We start from the raw sequence: 16,215 nt of genomic DNA, 5'->3' as shown, positions 1-16,215 counted from the left end.
TGGGAGTGTGGGCCTGTGTGGGAGGGACTTCCCTCTCATCTCCTTGCTCTAAGACTTCAGTCTTCAAAGCACATTCACCCACATTATCTCATTGATCTTTGCAACAGGCCTCTGAGCTAACCAGGGCCTATTATTCTCATTTTACACACGGAGAAGCTGGGTCCCAGGTGAGACAGAATTATGCTTTATATTAATTATTGGCCTCCTGAGGTCCATATTTCTTTTTCTAAATTGCGACCCCATGGACTGTAGCCTACCAGGCTCCTCCCTCCATGGGATTCTCCAGGCGAGTACTGGAGTGGGTTGCCATTTCCTTCTCCAGGGGATCTTCCCTACCCAGGGATCAAACCCAGGTCTCCCGCATTCCAGGCAGACGCTTTAACCTCTGAGCCACCAGGGAAGCCCCAGTGTATTTACTTTTGATTGTGCTGGGTCTCCAGTTGCATTGAGCAGGGGGCTACTCTGTTGCGGTGAGCGGGCTTCTCACTGCGGTGGCTTCTCTTGTTGTGGAGCACAGGCTCTAGGCACTCAGGCCTCAAGAGTTGTGGCCCACGGGCTTCAGTCGCTCCAAAGCAGGTGGAATCTTCCAGATCTGGGATGGAACCCATGTCCCCTGCGTTGGCACGCAGATTCTTATCCACTGTACCACCAGGGAAGTCTTGCATACTGTTTTAATTTTTGTTGTTGTTGTTTTATAATAGTTCAAACACTCAGAGGGGTCAAAACCCAAAACATCCAGATGAAAGTTTCTCTGTCAACCCTATTCTCCCAGCTGCCCGGGTCACCTCTTAGCAGTGTGAACTCTAGCCTTTTGATTATGGGTGTTGGGCCCTTTCTGCAGGGGCTCAGGACACAGCCTGCTGTGACCAGAGGAGCCCAAGGCAAGCGTCGCCCCAGGAAGGGTGTTGTACCTCCCCTGAGCAAGGGTACATTCGGTCTTCTTTCATCTGAAGCCACGTGAGTCTATCTTTAGATCCTAAACTCCTTGGAAGCTGGGAGTCTATCTTCTGGGAGGCTGAAGTGTAGGAGTTACAATTACAGGTTCTGGCAAACAGAGAACTGGCATAAAATCTGTGTTGCCAAACCTTGAACAAGTTACCCAGGCTCTGGGAGAGCCTCCATTTTTTTCAACTACAATAATCACAGGTTCGATCCCTGGGTCGGGACGATACACTGAAGAAGGAAATGGCAACCTACTCCAGTATTCTTGTCTGGAGAATCCCATGGACAAAGGAGCCTGGCAGGCTACAGTCCACGGGGTCGCAAAGAGTCAGACACGACTGAGCGACTGACCGACCAACCAACCTAAGGGTGCCCTGACCAATTTCATGGGACTGTGTGAGGACTGCATAAGATGACTCATGTCCCATGTTAAGCCGAGTCAGGCACAAGGTCTGTAATCTGTAAGAGGAAACTGTTGTCATCCCCAGTTCCAGGACCTACTGTGCAAGCCCACAGTAGGACAGACCCAGGCACCTTTTCACACTTAACCCTGACAGAGGCTGAGAGCTCACAGGTTATAGGGTCTACATGGGGGCTCATTGTTAAGATGGCTCATTATGTTGACCTTGCAAACAAAGAGTAAATCACAGTGATCCTTGAGACTGACCAAATTGCCCAAATGGCATCCTGTTATCACTGGTGCCTATCTTCTCAAAGCTGCGAGAGCACCAGATTCCAGACCTCCGGCTACAAGATCATCCCTTTGGAGAACTTCTCAGTGGTGGGATATAAGAAGGACTCTGTCAGAAAGGGAGGACGCTGGTTTCTCCTTAAGAGTCAGTCACCTTCTCTTTTCCCTCTAATAATTTTCCCTTTTCTTGCCTGACTGCCCGGTTTGCTCTCTCCTTCTCTGCACTCGCCTTACAGCACCTCATTAAAGGTGAGTTGGCATAGTAGGTCGCCCCAATCCACACACCTGAACAAATTGCTCTTCCTGGGCTAGGATCCGCCTTTCCTTTTTTTGAAACCAGCCTGGCTCTTTGCCATCTCCTGCCAGGTGGCTTTTCTGGGTAGTTGGGCATCTTGAGGCCAACACGGGGCCGACAGCCCACGGCTCCTCTGGGCCTGTTCTGTCTAATGCCCTGTGTTATAGCTGATCCATAGGGAAACTGCCATGTGGCTTTTCTCAGGGCTGACTGACTCAATGGAGGGCCACCCCTGCCCTGGAGCTGCCTAGGGTGAGTGACTCAGGGCCTCTGACCTTGGCCTGGTGCCCAGCCACCTGGACTCTGCCTCTTAGAGGGTATATCCCCAGCACTCAGAGGAGGAACTTCCCTGCACCTGGACCGCCCTGGCTTGGAAGGGACATAAGAAATCATCCATCCTGCCTCCCTCATCTCGCAGATGTGAAAGGGAGCTGGGCGATGGGAATACCGAGCTTGTCACCGAAGCGCGATTTGGACCTAGCCTGCCTCCTGCGGTTCCCACCAGCTGTCACAAATCCTCCTCTCCTGGCCTTCCCACCAGGCCTTCTCCTCCTCTCAGGGCCCAGCAGGCGGGCTCCAGGTCCTAAACTCTCTAAGCAGGGCATCCCATGGCTTTTTGGTAGGACAGTTACTTACCCCCTTGGGAGAACACCCCTGTAACCTCATTTCCAAGAAAGGGCAGAATGATCTCTTGAAGCAGGTGGCTCCCACTGAACTTACTGTCTATCAGTTCAGTTCAGTACCTCAGTCATGTCTGACTCTTTGCGACCCCGTGGACTGCAGCATGCCAGGCCTCCCTGTCCATCACCAACTCCTGGAATTTACTCAAATTCATGTCCATCGAGTTGGTGATGCCCTCCAACCATCTCATCCTCTGTCCTCCCCTTCTTCTCCAACCTTCAATCTTTCCCAGCATCAGGTGTGGTGGTGGTTTAGTTGCTAAGTCGTGTCCGACTCTTGCGACCCCATGGACTGTAGCCTGCCAGACTCCTCTGTCCATGGGATTCTCTAGGCAACAATACTGGAGTGGATTGCCGTTTTCTTCTTCAGGGGGTCTTCCCAACCCAGGAATCGAACCCAGGTCTCCTGCATTGCAGGCAGATTGTTTACCAACTGAGCTATGAGGGAAGCCTACCCAGCATCAGGGTCCTTTCAAATGAGTCAATAAACAGCTGCAAAACTGTGTTTACTTTTCTGCTCAAAAAGGCATTCCTTTCCTATCCAACCCAATTTTCCTCAAGAAACAAAAATACAGGCCAGCAAGGATGAAGGGATAAATAACCGTCTGGCGGAACAATGGAGCAGTGCACGGCTTCAAGAGTTGGAACCCACACCAGCCTGGGGAGCTGGACTTAGCGAGCCGGCTGGGGACAGGGCAGTCTGAAACGGACCGAGGGCAGGGCGAGGCAGAGTGCGCGCCCGCCGGCGGCGTGGGGCGCCCGGGGCGGGGTCTGCGGGGTCACACCCACGTGCCCTTGCCGCCCAGAGCGCCGGGCCCCCACTTCGTGTCAGCAGGGCCGGCCTGGGTGCTCAGCCGGCGCGGTGGGCAGGCTGGGGGCCGCGCACCTCTAAGGAGGACCCCGGGGTCTGCCCGCCCGCCCCGCTGTCCTGGAGGAACAGTGCGGGCGCGAGGGCGGAGGTGAGGGGGGCTGAGACAGACGCTGAGGGCCAGGGGTCCCTGTGAGGCCGACCTCAGATGGGAAAAACGAGGCTCAGAGATCTCTTTCCGTCTCACTCGGACGCCTCCCGAATGGCATTAACCCCCCGTTTGGGGGTGTGGAAACTGAGGCCCAAAGTGGGAGGCCCAGAGCCGAGGGGTGGGGGCGGTGGGGCGTCTAGGCCCCCGCCCAGAGGACCCGGACAACTACAGGTGCCACCGGCGGCCCGCGCCCACCGCGCCGGCTCCTCAGACCCCTGGGCGCAGGAGGGGCAAGGAGGGGCCGGGCCGGGCGGGGAGGGCGCGGGCGCGGGCAGAGGAACTGAAGTGACTCAGACCGGTGCGCGCAGGCCGGGCCTTTGTTCCCGGGACGCCGGCCTTAAAGGCCCAGCGCCCGAGGCAGGCGCGCGCCCTGCGGCCGTCCGGGCCCACCGGCCGCATTTCTGGCGAAGCGGGGGGGGGGGGGGGGGGGGGGGGCTAGGGTGGGAGGGGGTCGCTCCTGGGCTCCTGGCTGTCAACAAAAGCGGGGCATCCATCAGAATTCGGGGGTTCATCTAATCGGATCCTCAGGCCATAGGGAGGGCCCCCTCTGGTCATTTCAGCCATCCCTCTGCCTCAGGGCAAAGCTGCATCTAAATTGTCCAGAGGAATTTAAGAAAACCCTGCCCCTGCTTTTGGGGATTCCCCAGGGGCTCAGAAGGTAAAGCATCTGCCCTCAATGTGGGAGACCTGGGTTCAGTCCCTGGGTCGGGAAGATCCCCTGGAGAAGGAAATGGCAACCCACTCCAATACTCTTGCCTGGAAAATCCCACGGGGCGGAGAAGCCTGGTACACGGGGTCGCGAAGAGTCAGACACGACTGTTACAGGGACCCCTTGCTAGGCAGCGCCTCCCCGAGTCTCTCAGCCATCTGTCCTCTAACCACAGTCCCCACCTTGCAGGGTGACTGGCCCACCCAAGTCAGCATTGAGTCATTTCAACCCTTATTTCACAGCTTTGGTGGGTTTTAGGTCAGCCAACGGAGAAGGCAATGGCACCCCACTCCAGTACTCTTGCCTGGAAAATCCCATGGACAGAGGAACCTGGAAGGCTGCAGTCCATGGGGTCACTGAGGGTCATACACGACTGAGCAACTTCACTTTCACTTTTCACTTTCATGCATCGGAGAAGGAAATGGCAACCCACTCCAGTGTTCTTGCCTGGGGAATCCCAGGGACAGCAGAGCCTGATGGGCTGCTGTCTATGGGGTCGCACAGAGTCGGACACGACTGAAGTGACTTAGGAGCAGTAGCAGCAGGTCAGCCAAGGCAGACTGTGAGCAGGCTCCCATCCTAGCCTCCGTGAGTCCAGGTTTCACACCAACCCTGACTTGTCAGTGGATTCCTCAGGGAGAAACACCAACTTGTACCCCACCCCCCAGCGCCCAAACCCCTGTTGCTCAAGCTGCTCCTTCGGACCCGAGCGCCAACACATGGACTCGGGGCAATGGTGCCCTGCGGGACCAGAACCTTTCAACATGTCTCCCCGCTCTGGGCCCTCATTAGGCCATGCATCCATCCCCAGCGCCATCCTAAATGAATCGCCTCAAAAACTGCAGGTTGCCTGCAGCATTCAGTTTGCCCCCTGCCCCCACAGCCCTGCTTGTGACCCTCTCTCAGAGTAAGTGGCTTCATGAGAATAAAACTTCATCTTAATATTTCAAAAGCAAATCAAATGTAAATTATGCATCAATAAATTCTAAATAACAAACAAATGAAGAGCTTTTGACCGGCCTGTACTCCTGTGTGCATAGATGCATGCTCACAGACGTGTACGTATGATGGACCAGGTGTGACAGCTGGGGTGTGTGCCCGAGCAAGGCTGCGGCTCCAGGGGTCCCCACAAGGTCGAGTTGGAGCAGAACCCAAGAGCGTGCAGCTACTGTTCCATCTGTGGCACTCTGCACCCCGCCTTGGGGCCCACATCATTCTGGGAGGAGAGATGCCTTTTCCTTTTCCACTCAGCCTCAGAACTCCTCGTCCTGTCTTCTGCAGTGCTCTCCCCTCAGGGGAAACAGAGGTGGCAATAGTGGTAAAGAACCCACCTGCCAATGCAGAAGACTCGGGTTCCATCCCCGGGTTGAGAAGATCCCCTAAAGAAGGGATTAGCAACCCATTCCAGTATTCTTGCCTGGAGAATCCCATGGACAGAGGATCCTGGGGGGCTTAAGTCCATGGGGTCACAAAGAGTCAGACAAAACTGAAGTGACTCAGCACACTCCTTCCCAGCTTCTCAACCACTTCTCTTCTGGAGCCTCCCAGATAAGCCTGTATTTTGTCCCCAACAGCCTGGGAGCCCCAGCCCAGGGAGGAGCCCACCCATCAACCTGAACCGTTATGCCACCAAGAAGAGCCTGGCGGAGGGCTTGCTGGACATGTCACTCTTCATGTCCAACACTGTGCAGCTGAAAGCGGTGCTAGATCGGGGTCCATCCTCCTATCACTACTTTGCCCTCGTCACCCTCCTTAGCATCTCTCTGCTCCTGCAGGTGGTCATCGGAATCCTCCTCGTGGTCATGGGTAAGGAGCCCGGGCCTGGAGCTGGCCTCGGGGGGTGGGTGGGAAGAAAAGTCCTGAATGCCTCCCTGTCATACCGTGAGTTTGCACAGTCATACAGTAACCTGCTGTTAGCCCTGTGCACCTTCAAGTGCCCAAGTAACAACGACACAGTGCAAGCAGGCACCCTGACCTACCTCCTAGCATCCCATCCAGTAGCCAGTACAATACCTGCTAAATGACTGTGCTCACTAACTTGTAGCAGCATTCCTAGAGCGTGCATTCCCCACTCTGAGAAGACCCAATGTAAGTTTCCAAAATCGGCTCTATTGAGTACGTGAACACCCCACGTGGTCAGTGAGGGAGAAGGCATTTCAGCACAATGGCCACCAACTCCTGATCTCTGAGGGGCTATGGTGGGGGAGGCTCCAGGCTGTCATCTCCCCACCCCCAGACCATCATTTGCTTCTCCCTCTTCTCCACAGCTCTACTGAACCTTAATGAGGTGGAAAAGCAGTTGCGTCTCAACCAGCTTAACAACGCGGCCACTGCCTTGATCTTTATCAGTGTCATCATCAACATCTTCATCACAGCCTTCGGGGCACATGAGATTGGGCTCCTGGCTGCTGAGACCCCTCTCTGAACACAGCCTGGAGCCCACGTGAGGGAAGATGGGAGGTACACAGGTGGCCCTTCTCACCTCTGCGGGTTTGGGCTGAGAGAGATGCTTGCCAGGCAGAGGGGAAGAATGCAGACCTGGGGCAGGGATGAGGTCCTGGAGCAGAGCATGGGCTGGGACTCACCGAAATCCTCTGTGCTCTCTCTTCCTAGGCTGAGCTTCTCTGCAGCCTGGGAGGGTGGAGGCTGTGGTTAGTGGGGGAAGAGGGAGACGCGGGTGTTCTCCTTGACAGAGTCAACAGGACCACGGGGAGCCAGCCGGCAGCACAGAGCCTCAGGCCCTGCTTTAGGTTTGGATCCGAACCCGCAGTTGCACCCTGGGAAGGCACCAGGGCAATTATGTGATACTTGGGCCTGAGGCGCTGGTCTGGCCTGGCCTGCCCTTCTCTTCATCTCTTTGCTTTCCCTACAGGTGCTGGGCCTGGAACTGCTTCTCTCCCCCTTGATCTGCCAGGCTGAAGGGCACAGCAAACAGCTTCAGGGAGAGCTCCTAGACTCGGAGGGCAGTGTAGACACTCCTGCTTCCTACCCTTGGCACTGGAACAAAGATGGGCTCTTCTCCGGGCTTAAGCGGAGTCATCTCGGCCTGGAGTCCTGAGCTCAGACTCGAGTACCACCCACCTGTCTCCTGGGCCTCGGGTGTGCCTACGGAAGGCTGGGTCTGCCCAGCTTAAGGACTCTGCTTCTGACCCCACCCCGTTCCTTCCCTCTGCCCCAGCCTGTTTTCTCTTTTCTGTAGGATGGAATAATTTCTCTCCATAAAGCTTTCTGCAGATCCACTGTGAGTCAATCTTTGTGTCTTCAATTGTGAAGGCTCAAGTACCCGGGGGTGGGGGGTGTATGTGGCTGTCTCTATCTGTGTCCTGGAAATGGCTCAAAGGAGCAACCCCAAGCCTGGAGGGGGAAAAGGCTTTTAAGTCACTCCCTCTCCTGTGGGTTCTGCTCTGAGTCAGGTTTCCCTGCCCGAGTGCCTAGGGTAATTACCATCTGCTGCATTAGCAGCAAACCAGTCTCCTCTGGATGCTTTTTGAGAACCTCCAATTGGCTGCCTCTGGGCTTCCCTGGTGGCTCAGACAGTAAAGAATCTGCCTGCAATGCAGGGGACCAGGGTTCTATCCCTGGGTCAGGAAGATCCCCTGGAGAAGGGCATGGCAACCCACTCCAGTACTCTTACCTGGAGAATCCCATCGACAGAGGAGCCTGGCAGGCTACAATCCATGGGGTCGCAAAGAGTTGGACTGAGCGACTAACAACAAATTGGCCATCCCAGCTTTCACAGCAGCACCCTCTCTTGGGCATGTGCTTAAGGAATACAAACTAATTTCAATCTCTGCCTACATCAGATATGACCAGGATGGTACCTTTGTACCGTAACGCATCAACAGGGCACGCCCAGCTCAAACAGAGATGCTTTTCGATTGTCCGCTCTCTTAGAATAAGCCACACCTCAGCTCCTCACCCAACCTTCCTGTGTCCACCAGCCTTTCTCAACTGAAAGTTCCAACCTGCATGAATCTATTGCACAGAAATGTTCCTCAGACAGTAATCTCGTGGTCCCCCTCCTAAGTAAACCACACCGCAGGGAAGGCTGCGCGCCCGCCTCCCCCCACCGCCGACACACAGACATACAGGTGATGAAGGGTGATATGGAGAGTCCTTGGCATGTCCACTGGAGGCCTCAGAGCTTAGAGATGGCCACGTGAGCCTGGACCCTCTGCCCAGCCCTCTCCCACCTTGATGGGCAATAGGAAAACACAAGGGCATTTTGTTTTCTGAGAAGATGCTGTATTTAACACTTTCCCTCCCTGCACCCTACACATTTCCCTACCGAGTAGGGGCCATGCCAGGCCCCCTCCATTAAGGCAGATGGTGTGGAGGTAACAAACACAGAATGCAAGGCACTGGCTGGGTCAGAGGGGGTAGCAGGCCGGGGAGGGGAGGCTGGGCAGACACCTGTCCTCAGGAGGAGTGAAGCAAGAGGACCATCTGGGTGGACTCAGGCCTTGCTGGGCAACGCCCAGTGATAAAAGTAGCCCCAGGAAGAAACCTGGCCGCCCAGGCAGCCGCAGTTCTCATCTACTCCCTACAGTCCTTCCCGGAAAGCACGGCGTGTGAGCCAGGACCATAAAAGGCCATAGCCTGAGGGCAGATCGAGCATCCACAAGCCACAATCTATTATGTCCTTCCTGATTTTTAGGCGGGAGGCAGGGGTTCTCGTCAACCTCCAGAAGGTTCTTGCGGGGCTCCATTCTCCTGTAGGCCAAATTCATGCTCTGGGTGACCGCGGGGCCCACCAGGCAGACCCTGCAGTTCCACACACCGAGACCTGGACTCCATCACGACACCGAGTCTGGGCCCAGCGGACTGGCCTCCCGGGCCCCGCCGCACCTGCTCTGGGCCCTTCCTCACAGACGCTGGGGTTTGCGAGGCTGCGTCCAGGGCACCAGTGGTGGGTTAGAGCAGCGCAGAAGGCAGCAGCAGTAGAAACATCCCCAGTCTAGAGGCGCCTGGGATCATTAGTGCAAGAGAAGTGTGCGATGCGATCTAGGTGACAGAAAGGGTGCCCCAGGCCCCAGAGGCCGAGGGCTGTGCTCCCTGAAACAGCTTCACTTTTCAGTCCTGCTCCCGCTCTGTGGACGGAACGACATCCTCGCCTCACCTCCCCAGACCTTCCCCACTGGGCCTCCCTTCCATTCCCCAATTCAGAGGGTCTTTCTCCTCTTCCTCCCTACGGGGCGGCAGGAGGGGGCTGGGCTGTGAGGACTCAGGCTTCCCGCTTCCCTTCTCATCCCTCCCCCTGGACCTCACCCCTCCCCTCATCCCCCCCCGCACCCCCACCCCCCGGCCCCGCTCTGCTTCATGTGGTCCCCAAGGCCCGGCTCATTGGTTCCCTGGCCCCCAACCCCCTGAGGCACTGGGAGGAGTTGGTCCACTCTGTGCTTCCAGTCAGTCTGGAGTCAGTGCGGCTGGAGGGTGAGGTTAATGCCCTGATCTGCGGCCAGCTGTCGGTCAGCTACCTGGAACGTGTGTGTGTCCCGGAGGCAAGGACCTGCAGGGCAGCTGCGAACAGCTCCACGTGGGGCCAGCTCCCCAGTTGTCTGGTCCAGGGCCCAGGGACGCACCCATGGGTCTGAGGTATGCAGGGAGGGAGTGCCCTTCCTATAAATGCACAACTCCGCCCCCCTCACAGTCTATGCTGGGTCTGGACATGTGTGGTTTTGGTTTTCTGTTAAAAAAAGAGTAAAACCCCAATAAAATCCGTCCAATAGAAGAGCTTCCAGTCCTTGGTTGCTACCCCCTAGGAGCCCTGAGTGGGCACTGGAAGGCACCTCCCGGTCAGTGTGGTGTGGCCAGGCTGGGCTCACCCCCTCGACCTGGTCCCACTGCCCTTCCTGAGAACTCTGCCATCTCTGTCTCGTCTCCTGGCCCCGGAGGCCCAGAGGCGGAGGATGGCTGCCGGGGCAGGGGGTACCGACTCGGAGGCTGCTTAGGCCCACCACGGCCTCTGCTGCCCTCCCTTCCCGCTCTGGCAGTGAGCGGGCACTGGCCGGGCCACCGCAGTCCAGGTGCCGGAAGCCATCGGTCCAGCGGGTGCCCCCCCCACGCTGGGGTTACGGCATCTTCATCTGGCGGCGGTTCCACATGCCCCGCTTGGAATGGAAGTGATGGAAGAAGTTTCGGAGGGAGAGACGCTCCACTTCCAGGCCGGCTTGGAGGATCCTGGGTGGGAGGACAGCGGGATGAGCCACAGAAGCACCGAGGGCAGTGGGGAGAGGGCCAGCCCGCCTGCCACGGCCCCACCAGGCCCTGGCTGCTTCCCATGGGGCAGGGGTGGGGCAGAGAGCCAAACTGCCTGGGCCGCGTCTCAGAGCCTCTCTCCCTGGAAAGGATAAATGGATACAATGGTGGATGCGGTGAGATCAGTGAAGAAGGGCGCAAGTGCTCAGCACACCTGGAGGTCGGCCGGCAGGGGTCCCTCCACCCTGTCTGATGGAGGGAGGGGGAGTCGGGAAGCAGACCTTGTCCCAGCTCCTATCCCCTTACCCTTCCCACACTCATAGCCTGTTGGGAGGCCTGTGCTCCCAGCAGGTGGCAATAACTGGAATTTGGAGCAGTTTCTTACTCCCTGGGCCTCAGAGGAGGCAGAACTGTGGAGGTCTGCTTTCCCCTAGGGGTGGAGGTATCACCAGGCTTCTCTCTGCTTTGGGGTCTGGCTGTGGAGCTTTATGGGAGCTGTGTTATCTAACACAAGCTCCCTCACCGGCCCTCGTTTGCACCTTAAATCCTCTTAGTATTGTCACCTTCCTTCCTGCTTGCCTGCCTGCCCTCTAGGGAAAAATCAAACAGATCCGATTTTCAAGTTTTCAGATCGGGTTTTCAAGACAGTTACAGCTGAGAGATTTGGGGCAAGTCGTTAACTTCTCCTTGAGGCGTAGTTTTCTAATCTGGAAAGCGGAGATGACCACACATCCCTCCCAGAGTCTGGGGAGTGGAGGATGCTCATCGCCTGCCCAGTCAGGTGCCCAGTGACCAGGCCGTGGGGAGGTGTCCGGTCTTTCAGGGAGAAGAGTGTCTCTTCCTCGCCAGGGTCCCCTACCCCTAGGGCCCCTGACCTTGCCCCATCTACCTCCTCTGGGTGCTGCTTCAGCAATTACATCCTTTCTCTCTTGGATTCTCCTCCTCTCTCTCCTTCACCCTCACCCCTAAAGCTCAAATCTCAAGGTGTCATCCACTTTCCCCCTCCTCCCCTTGGTGGCGAATTTCCTGAGGAATTTTGAGGCGGAATCTCAGACTAAGCTTCCCGGTTGCTCACCACCCACACACACGCTCTGAAACGCCCTCTCCCTGCGTCCTGCCAGCCTGTCCTCCTCCCCAGCACTCCCTTCTCCCGGGGCTCCAGGGACCCAGAGCCTCCTGGATACTCGATGCTTCCAATGGTCCACACTGGCTCTTATGCTGACCCGTGTTGACTCTCTTCAAGCCCCTAAACTCCAGCCTCCTCCCCAGCTGTGTTCTCCCAGGTGGGCAAGGGAGTGCCCGGTGGACAACATTACCATTCACACCCTTGCAGCTCAGAGTCTGTGCCCTTCCCTAACCGTCTGCCAAGCACCCTCCACGCCCACCCTGCCACACAGGCAGAGGCAGGATCCCCTCCAATAGCTCAGTATCAGTGAAGAAAGGAATCCAAGCCAGTGGGGCCAAGGGGGCTGGACCTGGGGGCCTCTAGCCCCGCCCCTGCCCCAGGCTCCTCCCCAGGCCCCTCTCCAGTCACCTGTCCAGCAGCTCCCAGTCCTCTCCACCCCAGCGGTCTCGGAACTCCTTGGTGTTCATGCCGCCAATCCTGTCCAGGTCTGACTTGTAGATGCCTAGCAGCCCGAATCCGTTCACCTCCCAGTAGCCTGCAGACAGACAAGCCCCAGGAGAACTGAACCCAGGCCAGGAGGGGGCTCCAGGGTTGCACCCCTAGAGCCTTTTCTGGGAGGCAGAAGACTCTCATCTGAATGAGCCCTTTTCCTGTTTGTGGGGAAAGCCCTCTGAGCTAAGTTTCTGGGTCCAGAGAAGGCAGCAGTCCCCCAGGGAGGGACCAAGGGCTGGTGACAGGCTCCCAGGAGGCTCTGGCAACAGCAGCCCCCGAGGGTGCAGCCATGCCTGGCTCCCTCTCCATGCAGGAAACCTCTCATCTCTGCATCCTGAGCGGGCACACAGTCTGGCACATAGTAAGTGCTTGGTAAATGTCTGACGAACAAATGAAGGGGAAAACACAGGAAGTGTTCAGCCTTGCTGCTGCTGCTGCTGCCGCTCCCGTCAGCTCAGCCCTGGGCCACTTCGTGGTCTGCCCAGGTGAGCAGGGCTGCCAGGTGAGCGGAGACGGGGAAGAGGAAGGGATGGAGAAGGGGTGCTGCCTCGGTAGACAGGACTGTCTCCAGCTCTGGGTTAAGCACCAAGGCATAGAGGTCTTTCCTACCCTCCCGAGCCCAGGGCAGGCTCACCCTCGGGCCACTGGGGGGTGGCCCCGCAGTGCAGCCTCATGACCATGGGGGCAAAAGCCATCTTGCCCTCCACGCAGTGCTTCCGGATGGTGTCGATGATGCCAGCTGGGAAGTGGATGTGGAGGTCGCAGAGGAAGATGATGCTGTGTGGGTCCTGGGGACAGATGGGGGCATCAGCAGTCCCCCTAGACCAGGGTGAGGAGCCCAGGGCACTCTAGGACCATCCTCTGGCTCTCTCCCATTTCAGTGACCAACAAGCTTGCGTGAAACAAAGTGCTGGACGTATTTCCATGGCCCTGGGGGTTGGGGCACAATTCTCGTGATCAGAGAGGGAACCCTGACTGTCTTCGTGGATGCTGGGGACTCTGGACAATTGCTTCCACCCTGGCCCTGGCCCTGGCCCTGCAGAGTAGCTCAGAGAACCATGTGTCTTGCGCCTTCCTCCCCGAGGAGCTGGCCATCTGAGGGTCTCTTCACCAGCCTTTGTCGTCTCCCAGGCCCCTCTCAGGCTGCTTACCTTCACCAGATCCACACCCGCCTGGAGTCCAGCTGAGCGTTCGAAATTCCCCCTTAGCTTCATGTACTGGTAGCTGCGGGGAGAGCAAAAGAGAGGCTGAGCCAGGGACCCAGCTGTGACGGCCCCAGGAGGAAGCTGGCGGGTGATGCAGGCTCCTGGGATGGGACTCTGGGTGGGTGAATCCTCTGGGAAAAGCTAGACTGGGAATCAGGGCACTGATAGGACTTCAGGAAGAGGTTGCTCAGGCTGTACCCCACCGGGAACACCCTCACCTCCGCAGCTTGGACTGTTTCAGGGCCGTCTCGACGTCCATGTCTTCGCTGCTATAGTCAGTGATGATGATATTGAAGTGCGGGTCGCTGGTGACCCGGGACAGGGTCTCCATGTCTCTGATGAATTGCTGCACCCAGCGTGCCTGGTTCTTCACTGCCCAGCGGGGTGGGGAGAAAGAAGTGGAGTAATGCAAAGGAGTACCTCCTTACTCCCAGGTCCTGCGTGGTCAGGAGTCCCGTTGGACCTTTGCTTAGGGCAATGCGGCTACAAGAAAGGTTAGCAGGCCAGTGGGGGTCGGAGGGCAGAAGGAAAGTTCCTGGTACGGGGGCCTCTCCAACCCCTCCCTGCACAGCCTCCCAGGCAGGGCCCCGCAGAAAGCCTGGAGCTGGAGCTTGTCATCTGCTCTCATAGTAACCCTCCTGGGCCCTGACAGTCCAACCCACCAGCTGTCCATCCCATGATCACCCTGCACTTCCTGTCTGACCCCCTCTAACCTGTTCGACTCCTGTGACTGGCTCCCCTCTCCCTCTTTCGTTATGAAAACCAGCCAGCCCATTCCCCAAGCCCCTCCCTGTCTCACTGCCCCAGGCCAGCAGCCCTGGCCCATTGTTCATTCCCAACCCTGCATGCAGGTTCCACAGGAAGAGCTGCCGGTCAGCCATCCTTCTCAGCTCCCGCCCTGATGGCCCAGGTCACTTGAGACCAGTTACTTTGCTCCCGTGAGCCCCAGTTTCCCACGGTGGTCTTTCCCCCAGGTTCTGTGAGATCACGTCAGGGAGCAGAGACCAGGTGCTTGCTATCTCACGAGGCCTCTGGTCGGCTGAGGGCACCTAGGCAGCGGGAGGCTCACCCGGCACGATGAAGTGGACCACGGCGCGGTGGTTCCAGGAGAAGCCCTGGGGCCAGCACAGCTTGGGCTCCGGGGCCCGGGCACCTGGGACATGCCTCTGGAAGTCATGCGGGCTCCACACCAGGCCCTGCAGGTTCAGGGCCTCGGCCTCCTTCCCACTCACTGCATCAGCGCCCTGCCAGCCGCGCGTGGACACGAACTCCGAGAGCCGCACCAGGCGCTGGCCTTGCTCCAGGAGCTCGAGCTCCAGGAGGTAGCGGCCCCCACGGAGGTGGTCCTGCCGCTTCTCTACATTCACAATGCGCTGAAGCTGGTACCTCCTGGAAGAAAGGGTGGGAGGCTTCTGTCACTCCACCCCATGCGTCGGGAGACCCCGGGCTTTGCCCAGCTTTGCAGCTGGTTAACATGCTCGCACGATGCTTACCTGTTCCAGCAAGCACTGCCATCATCTTTAAAATAGGATCCATAGAGATGGACGAGCTAGTCTCTTAGAGCTCTAAGACCCTAAGTATTCAGCATGTAAGGTGGAGGCATGAGTCATAGTGAAGAGATTCCTTCAGAAACTAACCCTCATTACTACACAGCTCTGTTCAGTCAACAGTGCAAAAGACACAACGGGGACTTCCCTGGTGGTCCAGTGGTTAAGAATCCGCCTGCCCATGCCGGGGATGTGAGTTCGATCCCTAGTCCTGAAAGATCTCACACACCGCAGAGCAACTAAGCCCGTGTACCCCAGCTCTTGAGCCTGTGTGCCACAGCGACTGAGTCCGCATGCCACACCTAGACAGCAACAAAGACCCAGCACAGCCTAAAAATAAATGTACTTTAAAAAACACATATGGCTAATAAAAGAATAATTTTAAAAGAAGAGACACGACAGACGATTGGAAACGCTGACTGGTTGGCCCGACGTCACTACTCACAAGGGAAATGAAATCAAAACCACCGTGCAATACCACTCCACATCCACTAGCGTGGCTATTTTCAAAAAAAGCAAAATTAGAATTGGTGAGATTATGGAGAAACTGGAGCCTTTATACACCGCTGATGAGAATGTAAAATGGTACAGATGATTTGCAAAAGAGTTGGCAGCTCCTCGAAATGTTAAACCTAGAGTTACTCTATGACCCAGCCATTCAATCCCAAGGAATTTACCCAAGAGAACTGAAAACAGGGTCACGCAAATACCCGGTACGTGAATGTTCATAGCAGCATCATTCGTAAGAGCAAAAGGTGGAGACAACCAAATGTCCATCAACTGATGAATAAACAGACATGTAGTCTGCCCAGACAGTGGAATATGACACAGCTGTACAAAGAAATGAGGCACTGATACACTCTACAATGTGCACGCGCCTTGGAAGCATCTGCTAAGTGGAAGACGCCAGACACACATGAAATGTCTGACGTAGGTAAATCTACAGGGACCAAGCAGAGCAGTGGTTGCCAGAGCGTGGGAGGAAGGAGTTAAACTGCTAACCGGATTTCTTTTAAAAGTGAGGAAAACATTCTAGAATCAGATAGGGGTGGTGGCTGCACAACATTCTAAATGTACTTGAAAACTACTCAACTGTACACTCCTAAATGGTGAATTAAATGATATATTCCTTTTATCTCAATTAGAAAAATATCAGTGGGTTGAAAACAAACGAATGAATGAAAAAAAAACAAGCACTCAGTCGTGGCCTTCTGCCGCCGCCCTTCCAGCCCACATCTGGGGTCTCAGGGTGTCTTTTTAGAGCCAGTTTTGCTAGTTGCACCTCTTTACCGGCTCCTTGCACGAGCACGT

At 56.6% G+C, this 16,215-nt stretch overlaps 2 protein-coding genes across 2 annotated transcripts in view; one reads left to right on the top strand and one right to left on the bottom strand.

The window, feature by feature from the left end:
* NINJ2 (ninjurin 2) overlaps positions 1-7,493 on the top strand; it is a 70,917-nt gene extending 63,424 nt beyond the window's left edge. The window contains exons 2-4 of the mRNA XM_068971971.1: positions 5,911-6,142; positions 6,604-6,796; positions 7,209-7,493. Coding sequence (XP_068828072.1) covers positions 5,911-6,142; positions 6,604-6,761 — 390 coding nt within the window. The 3' untranslated portion in view covers positions 6,762-6,796; positions 7,209-7,493. The remainder of the gene's footprint in view (positions 1-5,910; positions 6,143-6,603; positions 6,797-7,208) is intronic.
* Positions 7,494-10,407: 2,914 nt separating this feature from the next.
* Positions 10,408-16,215, bottom strand: part of B4GALNT3 (beta-1,4-N-acetyl-galactosaminyltransferase 3) — a 96,369-nt gene continuing 90,561 nt past the window's right edge. The window contains exons 15-20 of the mRNA XM_068972027.1: positions 14,427-14,746; positions 13,576-13,729; positions 13,304-13,376; positions 12,787-12,940; positions 12,069-12,195; positions 10,408-10,516 (exon numbers count right to left, since the gene is read on the bottom strand). Of these exons, the coding sequence (XP_068828128.1) occupies positions 10,408-10,516; positions 12,069-12,195; positions 12,787-12,940; positions 13,304-13,376; positions 13,576-13,729; positions 14,427-14,746 (937 nt within the window). The remainder of the gene's footprint in view (positions 10,517-12,068; positions 12,196-12,786; positions 12,941-13,303; positions 13,377-13,575; positions 13,730-14,426; positions 14,747-16,215) is intronic.

Source organism: Capricornis sumatraensis, chromosome 4 (assembly GCF_032405125.1).
Source record: "Capricornis sumatraensis isolate serow.1 chromosome 4, serow.2, whole genome shotgun sequence".
Classification (NCBI taxonomy): Eukaryota; Metazoa; Chordata; class Mammalia; order Artiodactyla; family Bovidae; genus Capricornis; species Capricornis sumatraensis.
This window is presented reverse-complemented; position numbering and strand designations above follow the sequence as displayed.